Here is a 23,495-nt window from a genome sequence, read left to right as displayed (position 1 = left end):
TGGGGAGTAAGTTAGGTGGGGTAAAATCAGCAATAAGTTGTGCGCGCGCCCGCTAAAATCTATTGCTGGCCGTTTTGCGGCAAAATACGTCCGCGATCCATATTACCGATGATGTCAACAGATAGAGGACACTTTAACGGACACGACGGTATGAACATCATAACTTAACGAAGTGCTGCCATTGACATTGGGTACTTAGGGCTGACAAGGATCAAGAAGTAGTTTGACCAGCAGGGTACGAGAGGTTTGAGAGCCTTCCCTGCAAAAGGGAGGAATTTGGAAAATTTTAATTAAAAATTAATTACTTGTAGCCTACTGTTTTTCTTTTATTTACCTACTTATAATTAACTTACATTTGTTCATTTATTTATCATTTTGAAATACCGGTATCCATCAAAATCTTAGGTAGGCCTGGAAAACCCTCTCTAGCTGTCCCTGTTAGAGCTAAAGTTACATTAGTTGGCCCAGGCCTACTTCATAAATGTAAAAACTTTTCAGCAAAGAAATAACATATGCACTTAAATTGAAGACTAAGTTTTGAAAATATTATTTTCACAGATGCCTAATCGTAAACTTAACATGGCGGCTGCCTCAACATATGTTGTGTCCGAGGAGGCTCTTCGGCGAGCTTCAATAGCCAATCGACTTTCCGAAAGCCTACCATGGGCAAATACATTCCTACTCGTAGGAATGCTTGGTAAGTTGCAGGAAAGATATAAATGAAACGTCAAACTCATTTACAATTTGTGAGTAGGGACAGTTGTAACGTGTTGGCCATAAACTAATAACCAGAATAACTGTGTGTAAATTGCAACATAATAACAGCAATAACACCATAGTCTTATTACTTCCGTAACATGAGGATAGTATTTGTATTATTTCACCAACTGTTGGTTTGAATAATCACAACATCCTGTATTTCTCATAATTTTGAATAATGCCACAATATTTCCACAGAACACATGAAACAATTTTACTTTTAGATAAGTTCAAATATATTAAGCCTCATTCGGAGAACACTTGTGCGCTAAAAAACGTTTAGGCCTACATTCTCCCCTACTGTGTTAAATATGTAAACATAAAAAGTAAATACCTTTATCAAAGTAAAACTTTTATATTCATACACGTAATAAAAATAACTAATTAAGATATTTATCGCATATATTGTATATATTTTAATTTATTGCAATTACTCGTTAGAGCAATTTCAATACAACGAGATGTGCGTCATCAACATCCTCCCCAAACTGGAGGATGTTAGGTAGACGCCTGGGAGAAGTAGGAAGAGGAGGTGCGAGAGGAGGGCCTAGAAGAGAGCGGCGCAGAGGAGGGCGCGAAATACATGAGAATAGAGAGCTAGAAAGAAGGGCGGAGCGCATAGTACAGAGGGGAAGACAAGAAGAGAGAAGGGCGGAGCGGAATGCACATCAGAGAGGAAGAGAGAGAAGGAGGACGTGCTGAGGACCAAAGGCAAAATGAACAGTAAGTTAACACATTACCTAAACATTAATATAAAACATCCAGGAGTGACTGTAAAAAAACCCAAAATCAACTTTAAACATGAATTAAGTTTTTAGTAAAGAAATTCCCCTTTAAATTTTTTCTAATATTGCCATAGAAAAATTTAAGCTTTCAATTTTTTGTCAATCGTAGGCTATTCAAATTAAGTTCCATCATCAAATCTGCAAACCTTGTCACAATCTACTGGTAATTTAACTTGTGGATAAATTATAATCAATTAAACAATAATAAAAAATTTACTCAATTGATTGTGTTCAAGGACACATACTATACAAGTCTAATATATACTAAATTTTATACTGTACTAGATGGATTTATCTTTCATATTAGAGAATTTTTGTATGACAGTTTTGTATTTGTTTGATCTAGACCGTAGATTGACTTGTTCAAATGTATGGCCATCAATTTCTATTGGTTCTTCAGTATTATCCAGGTTTCTTGAAAAGTGCATGTACTTAGTTTTTTGAATCGTTTGTTTTTGGCCTACTTTTTCTGTTTCTTTCATAAATACTTTTTTAAATACTACTTTTTATGTGATTATAACCACATCATCTGCAAAGGCTAAGATGTTTATTTTGGTTCCTATTTTCACTCCTATGTTCTTCTCTGCTACCTTCTGTAGAGTTTCTTCAATGGCAAAATTAAATAGGATCGGTGATAGCCCATCTCCTTGTCTGACACCAGAGTTTACTTCAAAGGGGTTGCAGTTGTGGCCATCAATTCTAACTGAACACTTAGATCCTGAAATACTCATTTTAATTAAGGCTATAATTTTATTCGGTAAGCCGAATTTTCTTAGCTGTGCCCATAATTTGTCCCTTCTTATGCTGTCGTAAGCCTTTGAAAGTCAATAAATAGGCCTAAGGCATAAAATTCTTTATTGAACTCCCAATAATTGGCTACTATTTCTTTTAAGATAAATATTTGGTCAGTTGTCGATCTACTCTTCCCCTAAACCCCGCTTGATGCTCACCTATCAACTCGTGTTACGAGTATTGTTCTAGACGCTTTAAAATAATTTTTGAGATAACTTTGTATGGGATACTAAGCAGTGAGATTCCCCTATAGTTATCACAAACTTCTTTCTCACCCTTTTTATGAATAGGGATAATGACTGCTTCCTGCCACTCCATTGGCATTTCTTCTTGTTCCCATATTTTTGAAATTAAATTATACAGCTTTTCTGCTATTATGTTTCCTACTCTCTTTAATATATCTCTGCTGTTATTTAATCTCTTCCAGGAGCTTTGTCATTTTTCAGGGACTTAATTGTATATTGTACTTCCCCTGAGACTGGAATCCCTTACTCTATCACTAGACCAGCTCGCTCCTCACCGTCCACCACAGTGTGGATCCTTTCTTTTAAGATGGTAAAAATGAAGGGTAGGTATTTGTTTGTTAGGAGCTAGGCCTATATTTTGAGATGTAACTTATGGTGAACTAAAAAAAAAAAAACTTGTGTATGGCTTGTAGCTGAATAATCATATAATACCATACCCGGGTGTATGAAAAATGGGTATTTACCCGCAGTTACAAATACCCTGGTATTTTACATCTCTAGTCATTGCCATGTTAATCTTTCGTATATCGACCTTTTGTAGGTTCAATGAACAAAGTATGGAGTTGACTGGGTCACTTCGAAATTGTAAGAAAAAGCGAAGGTGAGATGCTGGATCTCTTTGTACAGCATGATGTTCTCAGCAATGTCCGATAAGGTGCGAGAAATGTGGGCTGGAATTTTGCTCAACCGGGAAATGTTGCTTTCCAGTGCGACCGCGTGAGCATTCAACTCTTCAAGCAAAAGAGGCCTACAAGTTGCAGCTGGAAGCGTTACGGCGTTGAAGTACACGTTCCTCGCCAAGACTCTTATTTCGCCGAGGACTATCATGGAACTAGTTGCCTCCTATCTGTGGCTGAATCCCTGTGACAGCTAGCCTACATCACGAAAAACTGCGGGGCTGCTGACCACACCAAAACAGATTGGTTCTCGTTACATTGAGAAGTCCTTGTGAACCAGGCCAACTATAGACATCCCAAGAACAAAACAACCAGCGCAGAAACGAAAAGATCACATGGTTCGCGCAGGTAGGTGTGGAGTACCATTCAAACCTGCGAGGCTCGAAACGGCCCAGGGTTCTTTTGTTTCTGGTATTACTATAGTGCTTGAAGCAACCTCGGTGGGCCCAGCATGGTTGTAAAAATCAAAGAGGCCAAGTTTTGTTCAAGGAAGTACAACCGTGGCCATAGGGTAGAGGGCCAGTGAGTCTTCAGTGGCATGGAACAAGAATCCAGGTATTCATTCTTGGTGCCTGTGGATACAATGCTGATATCCAAGCTTTGAAATTAAGGAAGTGGATTTTACCACAAACCACTAAATACAATAAAAAAATAGGGCTGCCGCTTCCCTCTATCCCCCCATCTTCCAGTATCCATACACCTCATCAGTGAGCAAAAATTTCCCTTAAGCGTTTGAATTGAAATTACTTACCGGTAATAATCCCACATGTCATATGTCTGTAATGTAAATATTTACCACTGAAATTTTTACAAGCATCAATCTTTACCTGCTAAAACAGGTCACCTATGTTATAATCGTAATTTTTTTTTTTTTTAACACCATTGATGAACATAAAATACAAACAAACCTACATCCTGAGCAGAAAACACCGCAACACCATTTTTTTGTCCGAAGCACTACTCCCAAAAAGAGACACAAGCTGAACATAGAATAAAAAACCCAGACACTCTGGAACTCAGCTCTCAGGAACACCAAACGCTTAGCAACCAAAACACCATAAAAATAGCTCATCAAAATATAAAGTGGCTAACTAATAAACTAAATAGACTTAACCATTTCCTCTACAATGAAAACCCGGACCTGTTAAAAATAACTGAACATGGACTATGAAAGGAAAACCTTGCTACAACCTGCATTGAGGGCTACTCACTTATTGGGGGATTCATAAGAAAAGACCACATCAGAGGAGGAGTTGCTGGATACGTGAAGAAAGGCCAGGAAAAGGAAACCCGATCTTGAACGCACTAAAAATGTTACGAAGGGCCTCAGGCCAAATCAGATCGGTTCAAACTCGGGTTGCATGCAGTCACCTCACAACAGTTAAGACATCATGAACTACATACATACAACACAAGACATGCCACAAATTTCACCCTTCCACTACACCGCCTAACGTTTTTCGAGAAGAAACCTTCATACAAAGGAGCGCTCTTCATCAACCACCTACCCGACCATCTAAGAAGCCAGCCACCCCAACGTTTCAAGAACCAGCTAACGGAATGGCGCCAAGAAAGACCCTACTACTCAGAATCAGAATTCCTGAACACCTGACACAGCACCGCCGCCTACGAGAGCTCTCTCTGGACATCATCAAAATGTTAACTTTGTGTTATCACATATTACATAACTATATAAAAAAAATCTTGAGAATTCTATAACTTTGACAATCTAAAATCTTTTGTTTTGACGCATGTACTATTCTCCCACGAATATGTAAAAAATAACATTGTCTATTGGCTATTGTCTATTGACAATATTATTGTTTTAATCATAGTAAATGGCTGGCCTTAAACTTTTTTTTATTTTTGATTAAAGTTAAACGTTAATTAAATTTGATTTTGGCCATATACACGTCATGTTTGCCCCCAAAATTACAGTTTTCTGACAGTTTCTTATAGCCTAACAAAAGTTATAGTATAAACTCTATAAAAATATAGCTAATTTCCAAATCATCTTTACTACATCTTTACTTTTTCTAAACATCTGATCTAAAAAATGTATTAATAGCTCTTTAAAAACATTACTAGTTATGTTTGACAAAACTAATTAGGTTAGGCTGATCCATGTTTTACATGTTTGGCACAATCAATCAGTAGGTAATTTCAACCGGATATTAGGTTATAAATGTACCATTACCTGGCTTTATACCATTGGCTTTATTTATGATTGGAATGTGAAGTGAATCTTTACTGTATACATGCTGTGTTGTAGCTATGGTATTATTGATTTAACCTGAGGTGCCAAGTTATCACAAGCTGTGTGGGTTGTGGGGGCCTCTTCTATATATCTTACTTATTTCTAGAAGAAATTAAGAGTAAGTACTGGTAGCACTAAAACACATTCTCTGTAGTTTGCTAAAGATATAATTTACCTAGTTTTATTATAGCCTACTTTTATAACTTGCACAAAACTTCAAAGTTTGTAGGCCTAACTGATAACAATTTTTATCAATTTTTAAAATTTTTTATCTTGTTTTCATTGTGTTATAGGTATAGTTTATTTAGTTTTATGGATTAAGTGATTATTCTTCAAAAAAAATAATTTCTCAAGTGCAGCAAAGATAAACAATACCTAATTATATTAACCCAGATTCCTATTGAATATTCCATGTAAACAAAATTTAATAATTTTCCTACCGAGGGTATAAACTTTCCCCAGCTAACGAGGCAAGTACATTTTCTGCTTCTCATTCATAAGAGGAACAAGGGGGCTATGGTGGGGCTAGAGCATATAGACAAATTAGCATACAAAGCTCTTGAGTGCTTTCAACAACGTTTTACATATCTGAATTATCTCTTTTAGTTTTTAAAACCAACTTTTAGTATTTTAACCCAAAGCTGAGTGAAGGATGGGTACAGAATGGAGTGAGATGCTTGTTCTTACTGACTAAGACTATGTCTCATTATTGCTTGACTGTGACGTTCTTAGTGTGTTTTTGATTTGAAAATCTGGATTGCCTCAAAGTAAAAGAAGAAAGTGAAATGATGAATCAGCCAGTTAGCTTTTTAGGACGTTTTGATGGTACTGTTTTACCATCTAAAATTAAATGGTTTTCCCAACTCCTATTATTAGGCTAATGTGCTGTCTTTAATCATTATTTAATTCAACAGTTTTGTCGCCGAACTGTTAAAAATGAATCGTCTTATTGAAACCAAGAATGTTTTGAAGAATATAGCCAAGGACATTGTAACAAAATGTGCAGCTAAAGGCCAGACCATCAGTTCAGCATGTGCTTTAAGAATTGTAAGTCAACATTTTATAGTATGATGCTATTTTTAAATATGATAAGTTGAGAACGATAACCCAAAGTATATTCAACTACTTTGAAGTAATTTACCAATAGCTTTATATAGCTATGACTATAGATAGATTTAACATAGGTAGGCTACTCACTTAATAGCTGAAGACAATTTTATTGTTAGTTCCGTCCGGTGTACTAGGTGTCGTGTTTTGTTTAAAATTTTTTTCTTGTAATTTCAATAATTTAAAACCTCCTTTAGACAAATAAAACATACCAATCATTAACAATAGACTAACTCATCCTCTAGTTTATATAGGCCTAACCAAAGACGAAAGCACACATTATGAAATTAACCTTACTAATTATATTTTTTTTAATTTCAACACTAGTGGATCAGTATCACTAGCAAACACGAAAAACGAGCTTCAAAATTTACAATGAAGGTCTACTTGTCATCACAAGTTTGCTGTTGTAAATGTACACGTCTAGGTCTGGATTATGTGTAGTTATTCTGTTCACTCTATTCTTTTGCTGTCAAGAAGCTTTTTTTATGTTTGATAAATATAAGCATAGACAAATAGAATAAATTAGACTGTCAAAGAAAGGTTCCCCGATGTCCCGCTAGAGTGCTCAGTGTTCGATTCGCTGCCGTCGTCCTACTCTTTGCCGTATGCTACCAGCAGACTGCAGCGATGTGCGCCGTAACTACACGGCACTCCTAGTGGTAGACGCCAAAACTTATGATAACCGCAGCACTGCTGTCGGTCTATATTTAACTATTTTTGTCTATGATATAAGCTACTGGATGAGTGTTTATTTTATACTATTTGGAAGCTACTCATTTTTAAACCTCATTTATTTATTAATTATTTCAGTGTTAGAATCCTGTTTCGGTTGTCAGTTTAAATATTCTTAGATAATTCTCATATATGTTGCTTTATATATAATAGCCTAAGATATTATCATGGGTTTAAACACCATCTTCACATTCTTTATGGCATGTTAAACAATCTTCGTGCAAGTGATTTTACCAGGCCTTCTGGAGTTGTCAGCTTTATCGCTTTATCAAATGCTGGCTTACTGGTTTTCTTACAAAGCCTGGTTTCTTTAAACAAGGATTTGTAACTTATAAAATAACTAAAGGTGTATGCAAGTTGTTAGTAAAAGCATATTAAATCATCTCCTTTCCTATTTTAGAAATTTAGTACCCCCAATATTATGGGAAATTAAAATTTGTATTTCAGATGAAGATTACTATTCAAAATCCCGAATATGACTTTGGCTCAGATATGATGACCCGGCCGCAGATCCAGCAGTTGGTGGCAACATGTGTGGCCAAGATGACTGACAGAGTTGGTTCTTCCTCTCGTACCATAGAGATGCAGGTTTACTTCAGTTCTAATTATACAACCAGAGGTACGCTTTCTATGGATCGTTTATGTTTTTCAACAAAAGCTACGATGGTTATCTGAACTGTTTAATGTTTGGAAAGTAACCAAATATCCTAGTACAGTTGTTCTAATATACACGTTGGTACCCTTATGCGGGAGCAAGTGAGATCGGTCACAAAAAAATAAAATAAAATAAACCTAATTTTCCCTACAGGGTCAGTTCTTGCACATAGCAACTGGCAAGTTGCAAATCTTTTGTTTGTTAACAGTTGGAGATATTCTTAATTTAGCATCAGCTAACATTCTTAACTTAAAACTTAGGATGTAAAAAATCGGAATATTTAAAAAAGTATTTTAATAACGTTTTTTAGGTGAAAATTTAACTACGTTTGGATATACTTGGGTCTGGATTCTCGCACTTGCAAAACATTATGTTATTTTAACTTCTAGCTGTGGTGTTAAATATTAATAAAATGATAGCTATCTACATTCACAATTTTAAAAAAGTGTGGCGAGAGGTGAACCAATAAAGTGGAAATCCACGGTTATAAAACTAGTAGGGTGGCAACCTCCAAGTAAATTACCTTTTCATATATAAATCATCATATTAACCTTTTCCTTTTGCCTAATTAATTAATTACAAAGAGTCTCAAAAGTAACTTTAGAGAGCTACATATTTGAATCCTCAATGCCACTGGATTAAAAAGAAAAGATCAAACATCTATTCTGTTTGTAAGACAAACAAAATTTAAGTGCTTCATTCAAGGAATTGGAGTCAAGGTTCGAGTCATTGAAGTCATACTGTATTATTTAAAATACCAATTGTTAGATAGCGAGAAGAAAACTCTGATATAGTTGTGTAAAATTCATTGTCTAAAGTTAATTTTTGCTGACGGTGGGGAAGGATTTGAGGGATTATACATTTTTTTATTATTACGTGTATGGCAAAAACAAGTTTTCACGACTTTTGGGTCCTGGAATCTGATCCCGTCCTCAGGTGAGAAAGTATCTAAAACATAACTAAACAAACCTAGCTAAAGCTGGAAAATCACTCTTTATAACCATAGAAAACTGGTTACTAGCCAGACCAATATTCTTATTGTTACTATGAGTTGTTTACAATGTTTTGTTTTATAATGGTACAGAGTATTGATAAGCCAGCCGCCCTTACAACATCATCAGTCATTTGAGCTTAATTTAAATCAATGAACCAGTATAATTTGTACTGTATTCAGTCTATTTCCAGACGAGATTGTAGTGGATCACAGACACAATGTTCTGAGTCGGACTGAGCCTCTCATTGCTGAGATCAAGGATACAGGACTGGTAACAGGGGATGACTTGAAGAATCTTTACCGCAAGTTAGTCATTGCTATAACACTCTTGTCTGGCCTGGGCAACCCATCGGCTACATCTGTACTCAAGGAGGCAACTGGTACGTGGAGACTTTATTTATACAGGGTGTCCCAGACCACCCGGCCGGCTTCTCTAGCTCCAATATGAAAGCAAATAGAAACCTAATTGCAACTGGTTGAAGAGCTGTAGGAAATTAGTGTATTTTAATGTTTTATTAGAGTTTTTGCTGTTGTAAATGTAAATGTCTAGGTCTGGATTAAACTAATTACTAATTAGGTAAAAAAAAATTGTTGGACGGTAGAAAGATTAATAAAGGAAAGAACATAATTGCAAATTTCTTAGTTATTTTTCAATTCCATATCTCTAATAAAGTTTTGAAAATCTGCCCTTTGGCGTGCTTTTTTGGGTTTAAAAATAATTTAGCTTAATTCATTGGGGTCAAAATAGCGGGTTCCAGTTGCAATTAGGTTTCTATTTGCTTGCATATTGGAGCTATAGAAGCCGGCCGGGTGGTCTGAGACACCCTGTATATAAAAAATATTCAAAGAGACCAATAAAAAAAATATTCATAGAAATATTAGCTTTCCAGCGCTAGTTTTGTACTTGTTTTTGCATTGTTCCAATTTATATACAGAATGTCCCAAAAGTCCCGGACCGGTTTAGTATTTTCTAAACGAGAACAGATAAATCAATAAGATTTGGTACATTAACACCACGCCAAAAAATCTACTTTTTTAAGGAAATATCAATTTGCTGTCACATCATGGGGACGTCCCGCAAGGAGTCAGAAGGAAATCTTAAACAGAAGCATAGGTTGACATGTACATCAAATTAAAGGTCTTTACTAGCAGAATACAATGCCGCAAATTTGAACTCAAACGGACAACCGAGTCAAGAATGACATTGGTTCAAAGATTCTTTTAATTTACATTGCTATTATACGCTTACTCCTCGGGGGGCACAGCCCTAGGAATCGTAAAAAATTGTTAACGTAAGCATAGGTCGATATGCACATCAAATTAAAGGTATTCACTAGTAGATTACAATGTCGTAAATTCAAGCTCAAAAGAACGCCTGAGTAAAAAATGGCAGTCGTTCAAAGATTCAAAATGGCAGATTCAAGAAATCTTTGAACGGCTGCCATTTTTTATTCAGTTATCCGTTTGAGTTCAAATTTGCGGCATTATATTCTGCTAGTAAAGGTCTTTAATTTGATGTGCATATCAACCTATGCTTCTATTTAAAATTTCCTTCTGACTCCTTACGGGACGTCCCCATGATGTGACAGAAAATTGACATTTCCTTAAAAAAGTAGATTTTTAGGTGTGGTGTTGATGTACCAAATCTTATTGATTTATCTGTTGTCGTTTAGAAAATATTAAACCGGTCCGGGACTTTTGGGACAGTCTGTATATTAATCAATCATATTTATTAGCTTTTGATCATATAAATAGTTACTAAGGTCCATAATTCAATAGAGTATGTTCCTTTAAAATGTATAGTGTAGGGCCCCTTCCACAAGTGCTGATAATACATAGTATGTGGTATATACTATCTTGACTTTAATCTATTGTATAGTGTTTATGTATATGTATTTGTATATTGTTATTGTATCTTGACTTTTAGTCGGGGTATTATACGGATCTAACATTTAAAAAATAACTTAGCGCATGCTATTATATTAATTTGGACAAACTTGTATTGATAAGTGAAATAACTTGCTTGTGGACTAGTAAAATACTCTTGGGGCAAGTGTCTGTTGAAAACCAAACTAAATTTAAATGTAATTTATTAACAACTTTTGTATTTCCTATTCTTATCATGCCAATAATAGCTCCCCCACCCTTCCACCATGGTCAAGAATCAAAATAATTTATTCTTACTAGTCTAGAGACAAGGTTTAATGGTCCAATCTATAACTATAAAAGAGCCAGTAGTTGCTAGTAAGTGGTCAAATGACAGGGCCGGACTTAGGACTTCAGGGGCCCCAGGCAAATTTTCCAATGGGGCCCTAGGATTTCAGTTTGGGGGGGGGTCCTCTGGGGGAATTTGGGGGGAAAACTTCTAAATTTAGGCTTCAAATAGAGCAATTTAAGGCCAAATAAGCAATAAGTTCTATATCGAAAATCGTTCTTAAAATATAACTATTTTAACATATTTTTATATACAGCATCTTTTAATTTTATACACAAAAAATAAAAATGTTTGAAACCTAATCTTTTGCATTCACTATTTAAACAGACCCTGACAAAATGTTTCAAATTGCTTTGTAGTACAGTAGAGTCCCGCAAACCCGGCGTAATGTGGACTGTAAGGGTGCCGAGTTTGTGAAATGCCGGGTTATCGGGAACTAGGGTTAAAAATAAGAACAATACAATTTTTAAGCGTTTTAACCGCCGTTTTTTATTTTTACAGTATTTATATTACAGTATTAAGTCATAAGAAATAAAAAGAATGTATTCTGTAGGCCTATACATATTGTACAGTATATATTACGTACTTTTATAGACAAGATAAATAAGTACAGTACACGCCAGGAAAACTCAGTACAGTTCAAATAAAAACCTAATTCATTTTTTGCAGAAAAAGTTTTTAATGCTCATTTGTTTCTCACACTGAACTCTGCGCTTTGCTGCTATATCTCGAAGGCGGCAAAGACACAATATGTCCATTGGTGAAGCTCCTTGCTCCTCAAAATATCGTAAGGCCCCATCAACAGCTTTTAATCCTTCACTGTGGCTCATTTTTTGTACTTCTTGAGTGTCACATGCGTCTTTGTCTTCTGATTCGCTTTCTTCAGGCTGTTCCTTTTCTTTCACCATGGTGACAATTTCGTCATCGGAAAGAGCATTCTCCGTGGCATCTTGGTCCATCCATTCCTGTACATCCCCATCACTGAAGTTTTCACAGCCGGGAATCTTCTTTAATAGATCAACTAAAGCAGAATCTTCCTCCTTTGGGACATCAGTAAACGAATTTCCTGAATGATCCAGAAGTTTTTTCCAGGATCGCACTAATGTTATTGGCTCTAACTCATCCCAAGACTCAGCAACCCATCCAATAACATCCAGCAAATCAACCTTTTTAAGCCTATTCACTAGTTCTTGGCCTTCGTCAATCGCCGTCACTAGAGTTGATAGAAGTTTGCGCCGATATCTTTTTTTCATTGCGGCTAGAACACCTTGGTCCATAGGCTGACATAGTGCAGTCACATTTGGTGGTAAAAACATCGTTTTTATGTTGCCATCAACTAACTCTTCAGCATCAGGGTGTGAGGAAGCGTTGTCCAGAATCAAAATGGCTTTCCTTTCAAGATTCTTTGATTTTAAAAACGTTTCTACAGACGGAACGAACTGATTGTAAAACCAATTTTTGAAAATTGTTCCATCCATCCAGGCATTAGATTGGTTTGTGTACCAAACTGGAAGTTCATTTAAGTTTTGTATATTCTTGAAAGCACGAGGCTTTTTAGCTTTTCCAATAAAACAAAGCTTTAACTTATGCTCACCAGTTGCGTTGCTGCAGGCCATAATCGTAACTCTTTCTTTGCTTCTTTTGTACCCTGGAGCAGATTTCTCTTGTTTTGAAGCTAAGCTCTTCTCAGGTAACATACGAAAATTCAGTCCTGTCTCGTCACAGTTGTAAATTTGCTCACCAGACAGTCCTTCACTTTCAATAAGCTTTTGAAAGTTTTCCTTAAATTTCAGAACACTTTCATCGTTACCAAAAAGTTTTTCGCCACATATTGCTAGTTGCCTTACTCCATACCGTTTTTTCCATCGGTCTAGCCAGCCGATGCTAGCCACAAATGTTGCCTCTCCTTCTTTCTTTATTTTTTCATACAATTGAATAGCTTTTTCCTGCAGTATGGGTCCTGATATCGGTGTCCCTTTTTCTCTTTGCTGTCGAAACCATAAATATAGAGCTTCACTAACCTCATGAAATTCGCTTTCCTTCATGTTTTTCCTTTCTTTCAACGACTCAGTACACATTCTCTTTAAACACCAAGACTCAATTTCAGCTCTTTTCTTTTTCCAACCACCAATCGTACTTCTTCCAACTCCAAGATTCAATGCAATTTCATTTACACTTTCTCCTTTGTCCAGTCTTTTTAAAGCACTTAACTTTTGTTCCATAGATACATTAACTTGTTTTCTTTTTGCTGAAGTCGCCATTTTAAAATGAAAAACTACCGAACAAAAAACACACGTCGCATCGCCACCACTGTCACTGATCGACTGAACACGGAATGGCCGCGGGCCGCACACATCCGGTGGCAGGCGTGGGGGATGCGGAGTGGGGGATTAGACAACCAATAACGTAGTGGAGTGGGAGTGTGACGCGAGACATAGGAACGCCCCGCCCGACAGGGACAATGACCTTTAGCCGGTCTGCTTGCGCGGGGATGTTCCGTAGTGATGCGTCAAGAATGAGTTTGCTTGAGTACGGCATTTGTTCGCATTCAAATTCATGCCTTACTCACTCCATTCCAGCCAACATTAATCCAAAATATTATACTGTACTCATGTCGCGAACGACTTGGCTTGAGTCCATGTTTAACTCGGACTAAAAAATCAATAATTTTCTGAGCCAGGAGATGGCCGAGTTATCCGGACTGCCGGGTTATCGAGTGCCGAGTTTGCGGGACTCTACTGTACCAGTGACGGCATATTTGGTATGGTAGCATGGTAGGCTACCATAATATATTTGGATTAGAAGTATTGATATATTTTTGTTTATTAAGTATTTAAATTATTGATTATTGCCGTCGATTTGTATGATTTTTCAATATTGCTACAATATTGGTGTGATTATTTTATTTTGGATTAAAACTCTTTTTCTAATAATAAAAATCAAACCAATTTGAATTTTAAAATCTTTTGTTTTTTTGCCACGATTTAGCCACCTCATTAGAGTATTAGAGACATATAGCGTGCTTTTAAATTGTTGAAGTAGTAAACGTTGCTCATTCATGTGTATATAGTTTTAATGTATATTAACTTATTTAAATAACATTTTCTGTTTTCAATTAGCCTACGTATCAACACCAATAAAATTAAAATAGGCTTGGAACTAGGTTTTTTAACATTAAGATTCATTAACTCTAAAACACAACTGTTGGTTTGTAGAGTTTTTGTTTTTTTTCATAAAAAACCATAAAATATATATAAAATATGACTTATGTTTATTTTTATAATGGTTTTGGTACCTATGGCATTCTCGTTTTTATAATATGTTAAAGTCCTAGCATGAAAAGTACCATTGAGGACTTTCAAGTTTGAGTTTTTTATTGACAAGCAAAATCTTGCAATAAAAGTCTAATAAACACTTACAAGCTAACTATTTATATGAGTAACTGAAAGATGTTTAAATGGATCCAATATCGATTAATACAACACAAACATACAACATTACTCACTTCAGCTGTGTTTTTGTACTGTTAGTTTACAGAATTGCAATAAAATAACACAAAAGTAAGACAATTTCAACCAAAACTAAAAAATAACGTGACCACTAGTCTCAAAGAACAAACTATGGGAGTAAAGTGATTTAAATTGTTTTGGATAGGCAATAAGGCATTTTATGTGTGTGAGACAGACAGGATCCCTTAATATTACCTCATTATCATTTATTGTTGCAGCTGCTTCTGCTTATCGCTTGTTTACGATTTCAGTTGACAACGCTCGCCCACTCCCAATAAATGTAATTTTTTGTTAACATCAGACGACTCTAGTTGTTGTAAAGTGTCTAGATTTAAAAAGTCTTACTGGCGCTGTATGATTTTGACTCCAAAGACTAAATTGGATATCAAAATTTCGACACATAACTTAATTAATTGCTATTTTACAAAACCTTAAAATTGAACGGATAATATACTACTACCCCTTAAAATCCTGATTGGTATATACTTAGAAGTAAAAGAAAATAATAACATTTTTAATAAAACATAAACGGAGCAATGTTTTTATTTTTAAAAGTATTTGAACCCAATGGATTCAAATGGATTTAAATGGATTCACTGATCTCCATTTAACACAACACAATTTTACAAGTTACGTTATGTTGGGACAAGAGTTTTCATATTTATTGTATATTTGCCCCCTTCAACTCATTCGCTGCGGCCGTACGTTCGGGCGAGCGGCTTCATTGAAACTGAAACTTGTCCGTCACAGTCACAGCCTAGCACATATGCTCGTGTAAAACAGGCCTAAGCGTGGGGCCGAGTGCAACTCTGAGGAAAAGTCCCTTAGGATCAAGAATTTTGTTTCTAGTAATGCCTTAATGCACCTAACAATAACCTCAAAATATAGGATAACGAAAATAAAAATAAAGCTGTTACAAAAGAAGGCCATTTGGTAAGTGTCTGATTAATTTTCGAGGTTATTAATAAAAACTGCTGTGCAAAGGGGGCCCCTGTCGGGGCCCCCCCTTGGCCCGGGGGCCCCGGGCGCTCGCCCCCTCCGCCCATAGGTAAGTTCGGCCCTGTCAAATGATTTGAAGGTATTTCTTTTAAAAATTTTCATCCAATTGCTGTCAGTTTTCTGATATATCGTTGACTGTATTTTTCAGCTGCTCTCCATAGCGTCTTCCCCCTATCAGAACTGAATAGGTTCATCATGCTGTCAGATGAAGACAAGATGAAACAAATTATTGAACTGAAGCAGATTGTATCTGGTATAAGACTTTTCAATCGAGATTCACACAAGGGTGGAGAAGGCATTGATGATAGTATGTACTAAGTACCTATTTGATTGTACTAAATAGTAAATAGTTCATTTAAGTCTACTACTATTGTAGTTTTACCAAATAACCATATTAAAGGAATTACACACAAGTTATCAAATGCTTGTTAGGCCTAACAGCATTAAACATGTTTGTTAGCTCAAATTCAAATATAAACTACATTTCGTATTCAAGCCTATCTGGATTTTTTACAAGTTTTTTTAGAATAATTTTACTACAGTTTGTTTTTTATTTTTGTCGGCCTATGTTTACCTTGAATTTTCCCATCCACATAGTAGGCACTATTACACAAACCTATCCCATTGGGGTTGATAGTCCATCCATCTAACAACTGGGCCGCTGACTCACCAAACATTAGTTACATCTAGATAAGGTTGACGCATTTCACACAGTCTAGACATTGCTCATTGACACTGAACAGTTATAAACTAATATAAAACAAATAAATAAAACTGGAACCCCTAAAGGTTTGTGTTTTTTAGTGCCAAGTATTCTACAGCAAGCAGTAATGGCTACAAGAGATCTGCTGAATCAAGGGATACAAGACACCCAGGAACAAATAGACCAGATAACTGCTTGGCTTAATCATCTCTACCAGGAGAAGGTGATGGAAGATTCAGAGACAGTTCAAGTCAATGTCAACATCCCACCTACCCTTGCTGAGGAGGACCTCATCCTGCTCAAAGAGAATGCTGTACACTTAATGCAGTACCAGATTTATCTTAAGTAAGTCAACTTTTACTTGGTTTGTTTGTAGTTTACTCAGACCAGATAGTTTTTTTAGTAATTTTGAGATTGGCCTGTGTATAACTAAATATAATTGTTACAGGTAGGCCTATTTGCAATTGTTGACTTGGCAGAATCCATTGGTGCACAGTTATCCATTTTTAGGAGACATCCTTGCTTATCATAGGTTAGGCCGCCTTTTCAGGGTTGTAGCAAAGCTTGTCCCTTCACACATGGTGGTTGCAACCAAGTGGCTGCGGCCTTCTCAATAAGAAAAGTACTCGGTTTCATGTCGTATGATTTATTCATCAAGATGGAATAAAGTTTCTGGCATTTTTCCTCGCTGGATGCTTTTCCTTTCTTTTAACGAATTTCCCATACAGGGAATAAGCTATTACCGTAGGTCTCATGGTAAGACCTAGACCCGGGACCGATTTACTTTTTATTTTTGAGGTCCCCAGAGGCCAAAAGCACCATCCGTTCAAATTCATATACAGTAGAACTCCAATTATCCCCCACCTCAATATCTTCCCTGTAGCATCAAACCTAAGTACTCACTAAAACTAATATTATTTAAAGACGAAATAAATCTGAAAATTTTTAGGAAATATTTTAGTAGAAATCCAGCCGGGTAAATGGAAATTCGCTTAGTCTGCAGGTTTGCTGCGGCAGGGGTATTTTGGTTTACTAACATGAACATATTCAGTTGGACTACCTACTGTTATTAACAAACTTTCACTACTATCCAGAAATGTATTGCGCTATTTTTCCATATCGTTAACATTAACAAGCTATAAAACAAAATTAATGTGGACATCAGTAACAGACAGACTGGTGTACAGAGAAGGCAGTCAGATGACAAAACAAGCTGCGTGCGCATCCCTGAGAACTAGGTCGCAGCCACCTTATGTGAAGGGGCCAGGTATATTACAATGGCCTGCTATGAGTTGAGTCTTTGAAATAGCACGGTGGCAGCCACCAACCAGTGAGGAAGTTCTTTGGCAACCGGGTCGCTGCCACCGTGGTGGATCGCTGCTACCCCCTAGTGTGAAGGGCTCACTAAGACTCAATGCAATTTTACAGATCTAGTGGCTGATGGGTGGCTGCGACGCCCTGGCTGCGACCTAGTAAGAAGGTGGCCTTATATTTTATGTTGAAATTGTAAAAAGCATAAAATGTTAATCTCATGATTGTTAAAAGTGTTATATCTCACTTGAGTATGGCACGGCCGCCTTTAACTAAGCGAGCCTTTAAGCGAGAATTGGCAACGCCAAGCATCTACGTCCAGCTGTCTCACCATTACGGTGGTTTAGTGGTCCCGGTTGAAATATACTGAATTTTTACACGCTTACAATTGAGATTCAATTTTGAAATTTGGTACAGAGCTAGCGAATAAACCCTTTATACCAATTATAGTTTTAAAAATTAAAATTCCGTTTAGTAGATATAAATATTAAAATATTTAAATATAAAAATATTTTTAAAATTAACACATTAGAAAATTTTTTTGAAAAGTAAAGTGAAAAAGGTAGTTGTCTACTAAAATTGTTCTTTGTTGGTCAGAGAAGTTTCATCTGTGAGAAGGTTGTAGATAATAAAATATACTTTACTGTTTGTATTTCACTTTTCTTTCTATCATGCTTAGTTTTGTTAAAATTTTGGGTTGAACAGCGTGACAAAATCTCAGTTTTATGGCACGGCGCGGCGTGCAGCTGGCCGCATGATGTAGTGTAGTATCGCATAGCTAATTAATGTAGGCCTACTGAATTATTTCAAGCAGGTTCATATGCCTTTTGATTATCCTCAAGATTATTACTTTTGTATGAAATATTGGTTTTATATACATTCCCCTAACCAGTATAGAAGTTCAGTTATAACTATAAAAACTTTACCTGTGTGTGGTATCTAGTTTTTCCTTATAATTTCCTGTAATAAGTAAAATTAGTAACAACTTGTAATCAGGGTTCAGTTATATTCGCTGGTTTTTAGTGAAAAATAGTAGCCACTGTAACTGTAGAAAATTTCAATCCTTTCTTGATAATAATAATAATATTATTGATTGTTTTTGAACATTTTTACATTGTATAGTAAACGTCATTATTCTAATAATATTGATAAAACAATAGCCTATATAGAAGAGTTAATTAAATAACAATATAAATAGGATTGAAATTTTAACAAATAATAAATACTAGAGTAAATACGCTGAATAGATGGAAGAAAGCTACAATTCTTAGTTAATAATACTTAAATGTTCAATGCACCATAAAAGGTTTTAATAAATAATTTTCTTGTACTAATCTAGAGGTTAAATACCTTATTGCCAACGTAATCCTTGGTAGACTTAATGGCTACCGGTTTCGACACACTTATGGTGTCATTGTCAAGCCTAGACGTGTTTTTTCGCTCCTAGGAGGTCGTCATAAAGTCTTCAAAAACACATAACGAGAAGAACAAATAACAAAAACGAACACGAACACACATTTTTAACGAATACAGTATGGCCATACAACTCACGGCGCGGCTGCGGGTTCAGGGTGTAGGTCTAGACTGACCGTCGCCGTGTCCTTCCCCTCCCCTCCTATCCTTTGTTGTTATCAGTGCCATTGTCTTCTGATATGTTTTGAATGAATGAGGCTGCTTCGTAAATAATGTTTGATTCAAACGATGTTTTTTCATTGAGGATGTGTTGGGGATGTTTCTTGCCGGCCTTGAATATCTCAAATTCTTCGATTGTATCCAGGAAACTACCTCTTTTTCTATAATAATGTAATACATTGATGGATTTGTCAATAGATGAGACATCGTGGTTATTACTTATCAGATGATCAGCAAATGCAGAATTGGGTTTGTGGATGGATGGTTTTGGTAGGTGATCCTTATACCTAGTTTTGAATGAGCGGGCGGTTTGTCCAATTTAAAAACTAGAGCAGCTGTTGCAATTAAGTTTGTAAACTCCAGATCCTTCCGATTTGTCAGTGGTAGATTTATTCATAGTGCTTCTTAATGCAGATGAGAGTCTATTGTTAGTACTGAACGATACTACAACATTGTTCTTTGACATTTCTTTCTTCAATGTGCTGTTAAAGTATGTCCCAAACTCAGTAGATATATATATTGGTTTGCTTGTTCTCTTATTGGTGTGGATATTTTTATTTTTGTGTTTCTTAATGAGTTTGTCAATAATATTACTATTGTATCCATTGGACACCGCAATGTATTTTAGCGTGTTTACCTCTTCCTTGTAATCTTCTTCGGACAATGGAACTGATAATAATCTATTGACAAAACTGTGGTAAGCGGCTAATTTCTGATTTTGAGGATGGTGTGAAGTGTTATGTATAGTCTGGTTTGTGGTGGTAGGTTTCCGGTATATTCTGAATTTTAGTTTGTTTTCATCAGAGCATTTAAAAATATTTAGGTCCAGAAAATTTTATGATTTGTTGTTTTCAATTTCAAGTGTGAACTTAATATTCCTGTGTATATTGTTTAGGTACGTGCATAACATGCCCAATTGTCTTTTTGTTCCATTAAAAAGGACAATGGTGTCGTCCACATAACGATGATAAAATATTATCTTGTCTTTTAGACGGTTACTATCAGACCACAGATGTTTGTTCTCTAAGTTGTTCAAGTAGATTTCTGCTAAAATACAAGATAAGGGTGATCCCATAGCCAGTCCTTCTTTTTGTAAAAATATTTCGTTTTCAAATTGAAAGTAATTTTGTCTTAGAACTATTTCAGTGAGTTTTATTAGCTCGTCAACAGCTACTTTACTTAATGAGGGGTTTTTCAATAAGTTATCTTTCAGTATAGCAATTGTCTCATTTATTGGTACATTAGTGTACAAATTTACCACGTCGAGTGATGCTAGGATGTATTTATCTTCTATTCTTACATTATTTATTTTGCTAATCAAGTCAACACTGTTTTTCAAACTAAAACTATTTTCCATTTTGAACTCCCTCCTTATTATGTTGTCCAGTTTTTTTGCAATTTTATAAGCCGCTGATGGAATAAAATTTACTAAAGGTCTTATGGGAATGTCTGGTTTATGGATTTTAGGCAGGCCTCTGAAAATAGGAGCTCGTGGATTAGTAACCTTTAAAGTGAATATCTCAGATTTTGATAGGAGCGTTGTACTCGAACTAATTTGTTTATTCATTTCTTTGGAATACTGTATGGTAGGATCGTTGCTCAATTTTCCAATGTCATTAGTTTCAAAGAAGGCATGTACTTTCCTTATATAGTCAAGTTTTGGAAGAATTATTATTGAGTTGCCTTTATCGGCTTTGCAGACTACGGCGTCGTTGTCAGTGATCTTATCTCTAATGCCTGCCGCTACCTGTCTTAGTGACCTGTGGTTGACATGTCTGGAGGTATTGTGTCGATTGTTAACTACATGTCTAGCCTTATTAACAATACTCGCACGTGCCAATACCCTTGCATTCTCATCTTTTATGGTTCTTATGGCAGCCTCAGAGTGTAATATGTCTGATAATATGGATTTGTCCCCTGTTTTAGAAAAATTAAAATTAAGCCCTTTACTCAAAAGGTTCATTTCTTGTTCATTAAAATTTATGTTGGTTTTATTCACTACTGTAGGGTAAAATTTGTGGTTGCATTTGATGATCTCTTTTTGGATTTGATTTTCTGAAAGCTCTTTAATTTTTTTGGTTTGTACCCTTTTTTTGGTAAGAATCTTTTTATTAATCTGGGAGTCTAAATTGTATATAACTTGATTCTGGCTAGGATGTAACGAATCCAACAATTCCAAGTGTGTTCTAAAAAGCAACTTATTAAGCATTTCTTTCTTCGAGTATAAATATTTAATCTCATTTTTTAGCCAGGTTTTTTCTGCAGTTGCTTTAGCTTTCATTGCAGCAAAAGATTGAGTATTTACTCTGACAGAAATGTACTTTGGAATTAGGCCACATTCTAGACATTTTTTTGTTGAATTTAATGTTCTCGTTAGTTTTTAATTTTCTTGTATTAACACAACAGCCTCATATGATAATTTCCTTCTTTTCATACACATTAGTTTTGCCAGATATTAAACATCTAAATTAATAGATTATTTGCCTGCTTGCTCTATCCTCCGTGGTGCGACTGGTACGAGCGTTCAGTGGTGTAGCGTAGTGGTAGCCACTCAGCCATCCCATGCGGTGTTGCCACTTCAAACTCTGCGGCCTTAGTTAAAGGCGGCCGTGAGTATGGGCACCTCAAGTAGAACAACACGCTTTCATTGTAACCACAACATATGTTTCTCACTGGCAGGACAATGCTAGAAGATGTGAAGGAATGTGAGAAGGAGATTGTAGTCCTCTGTTCCCATGTAACCGAGAGACTACTACAGCTGCATGACACAGTCAGATACCGCACGGCCATCCCAACCAACCAAGTCTATGTAATACTTACCTACTAATATGTTATAAGATAGCCAAGCCGCCATAGTAATTTTGTTCTTATAATACCATTAGATAAGAAAAAATTACAGGAAGTATTGCTTTGATATCATCATTATCAGAAAGATTTGGTCAAACTGAAATATTAATTTTAAAATTAAATTATTGCTGTCATATGTTATTAGTTAGATTTTAAGTAAAGAAAATAAGAGTACTCAGTCCTCTTCCTCTATAAGGAATATTTGTCAAACTTGGCATAAATTTTCTTCTGATATTGTACCTTAGGAGAAAAATACATACTATTTCCATCACATGCAACTATGAGAGTTACCAAAAACAAGTATGAACTCTGTTCCAGATATTATATACTTGTGGTCTAAGGGTTCAACACCAATTAAAGTTAATCGGTCGATCAGTGTGGTGACGAAACTCATCATCTATAAGTTTTATTTAATGCATAAACTCACAAAGACATCTGGTTCAGGGTTTGGTTGTATAATTGTTGTAAGAACGTTTCAGAATATAAATTATTATTTAAAATCCATACAACATAATAAAAAGTTCAATCATTAAAAAAAAACAATTCATTATTACAACCTGGATTTATTGTATTGTAAGTTACATATCGTTAATCAAGTTTTTACTGTAGACTCAATACAACTATTTGTATAAAACATATGCTTTTTTCAGCCCCAGTTTATGGACCTATCAATAACATGGTTCAGTCTCCAAGATCAGATGATAGTCCTGAGTACGTACAATCAGATCATTTACGCTCTTCAAAACATGTCAAAGGTGAGTCTTATTCCTAAACTGAGTGGTTAAACACTTTTCAGGAAAAAGCTGAACAATGAATAAAAAAAAAACTCAGATCATTGGACCAGCAGTTAAAACTAATTACTCATTCTATACCATAGTACAAGGGCCGTCAGTAAATTAAGGTCTTCATCGACCTCCCAAGGTATCAAGGTGGTTTAAATCTGAGACCAACGTGTTCTTTTCTTCATCCATTACTAAGCTGGTTCTCTACTGATTAGTATTGGTGTACAGATAGTGGAATTTCTGTTCGAGTCAGACAGCTGAAGCAACTGTTGCTGCGCCTTAACTGTTGCTACTTTGCACGCATGGCAACGCTTTTGGCGCTGCCTACGAATTGACAGGCAAAGCTCTCTCAAAGTACTTAACGCTTTTTACCATGCGGTTGGCATTCTGGGTTATAGTAGTATGTTTTCTGCGACGGAGCTTAATAGCAACACAGCACTCTTAGTCACTGGAAAATGTAATACAAATTTACATTCATTTGGACTTGGTAG

General features: G+C 35.8%; 1 protein-coding gene across 3 annotated transcripts in view; it reads left to right on the top strand.

Moving 5' to 3' along the window:
• Positions 1-23,495, top strand: part of LOC128986512 (cilia- and flagella-associated protein 206-like) — a 43,256-nt gene that overhangs the window by 957 nt on the left and 18,804 nt on the right. Inside the window, exons 2-10 of one of the 3 annotated variants that reach the window (XM_054406917.1) lie at positions 559-697; positions 1,201-1,482; positions 6,430-6,562; positions 7,805-7,976; positions 9,198-9,386; positions 15,878-16,036; positions 16,534-16,777; positions 22,055-22,184; positions 22,873-22,977. In XM_054406917.1, coding sequence (XP_054262892.1) covers positions 1,421-1,482; positions 6,430-6,562; positions 7,805-7,976; positions 9,198-9,386; positions 15,878-16,036; positions 16,534-16,777; positions 22,055-22,184; positions 22,873-22,977 — 1,194 coding nt within the window. In that variant the 5' untranslated portion in view covers positions 559-697; positions 1,201-1,420. Of the gene's footprint in view, positions 1-558; positions 698-1,200; positions 1,483-2,042; positions 2,905-5,195; positions 5,634-6,429; positions 6,563-7,804; positions 7,977-9,197; positions 9,387-15,877; positions 16,037-16,533; positions 16,778-22,054; positions 22,185-22,872; positions 22,978-23,495 lie in introns of those variants that run through there. The other 2 variants (XM_054406918.1, XM_054406919.1) reach the window with 2 other exon arrangements.

The sequence above is a fragment of the Macrosteles quadrilineatus genome, unplaced genomic scaffold, assembly GCF_028750875.1.
Source record: "Macrosteles quadrilineatus isolate MER2022 unplaced genomic scaffold, UCM_ALF_1.0 Scaffold_2__2_contigs__length_208266976, whole genome shotgun sequence".
Classification (NCBI taxonomy): Eukaryota; Metazoa; Arthropoda; class Insecta; order Hemiptera; family Cicadellidae; genus Macrosteles; species Macrosteles quadrilineatus.
The sequence above is the reverse complement of the archived record's forward strand: the minus strand, read 5'-3'. Positions and strand labels throughout refer to the sequence as shown.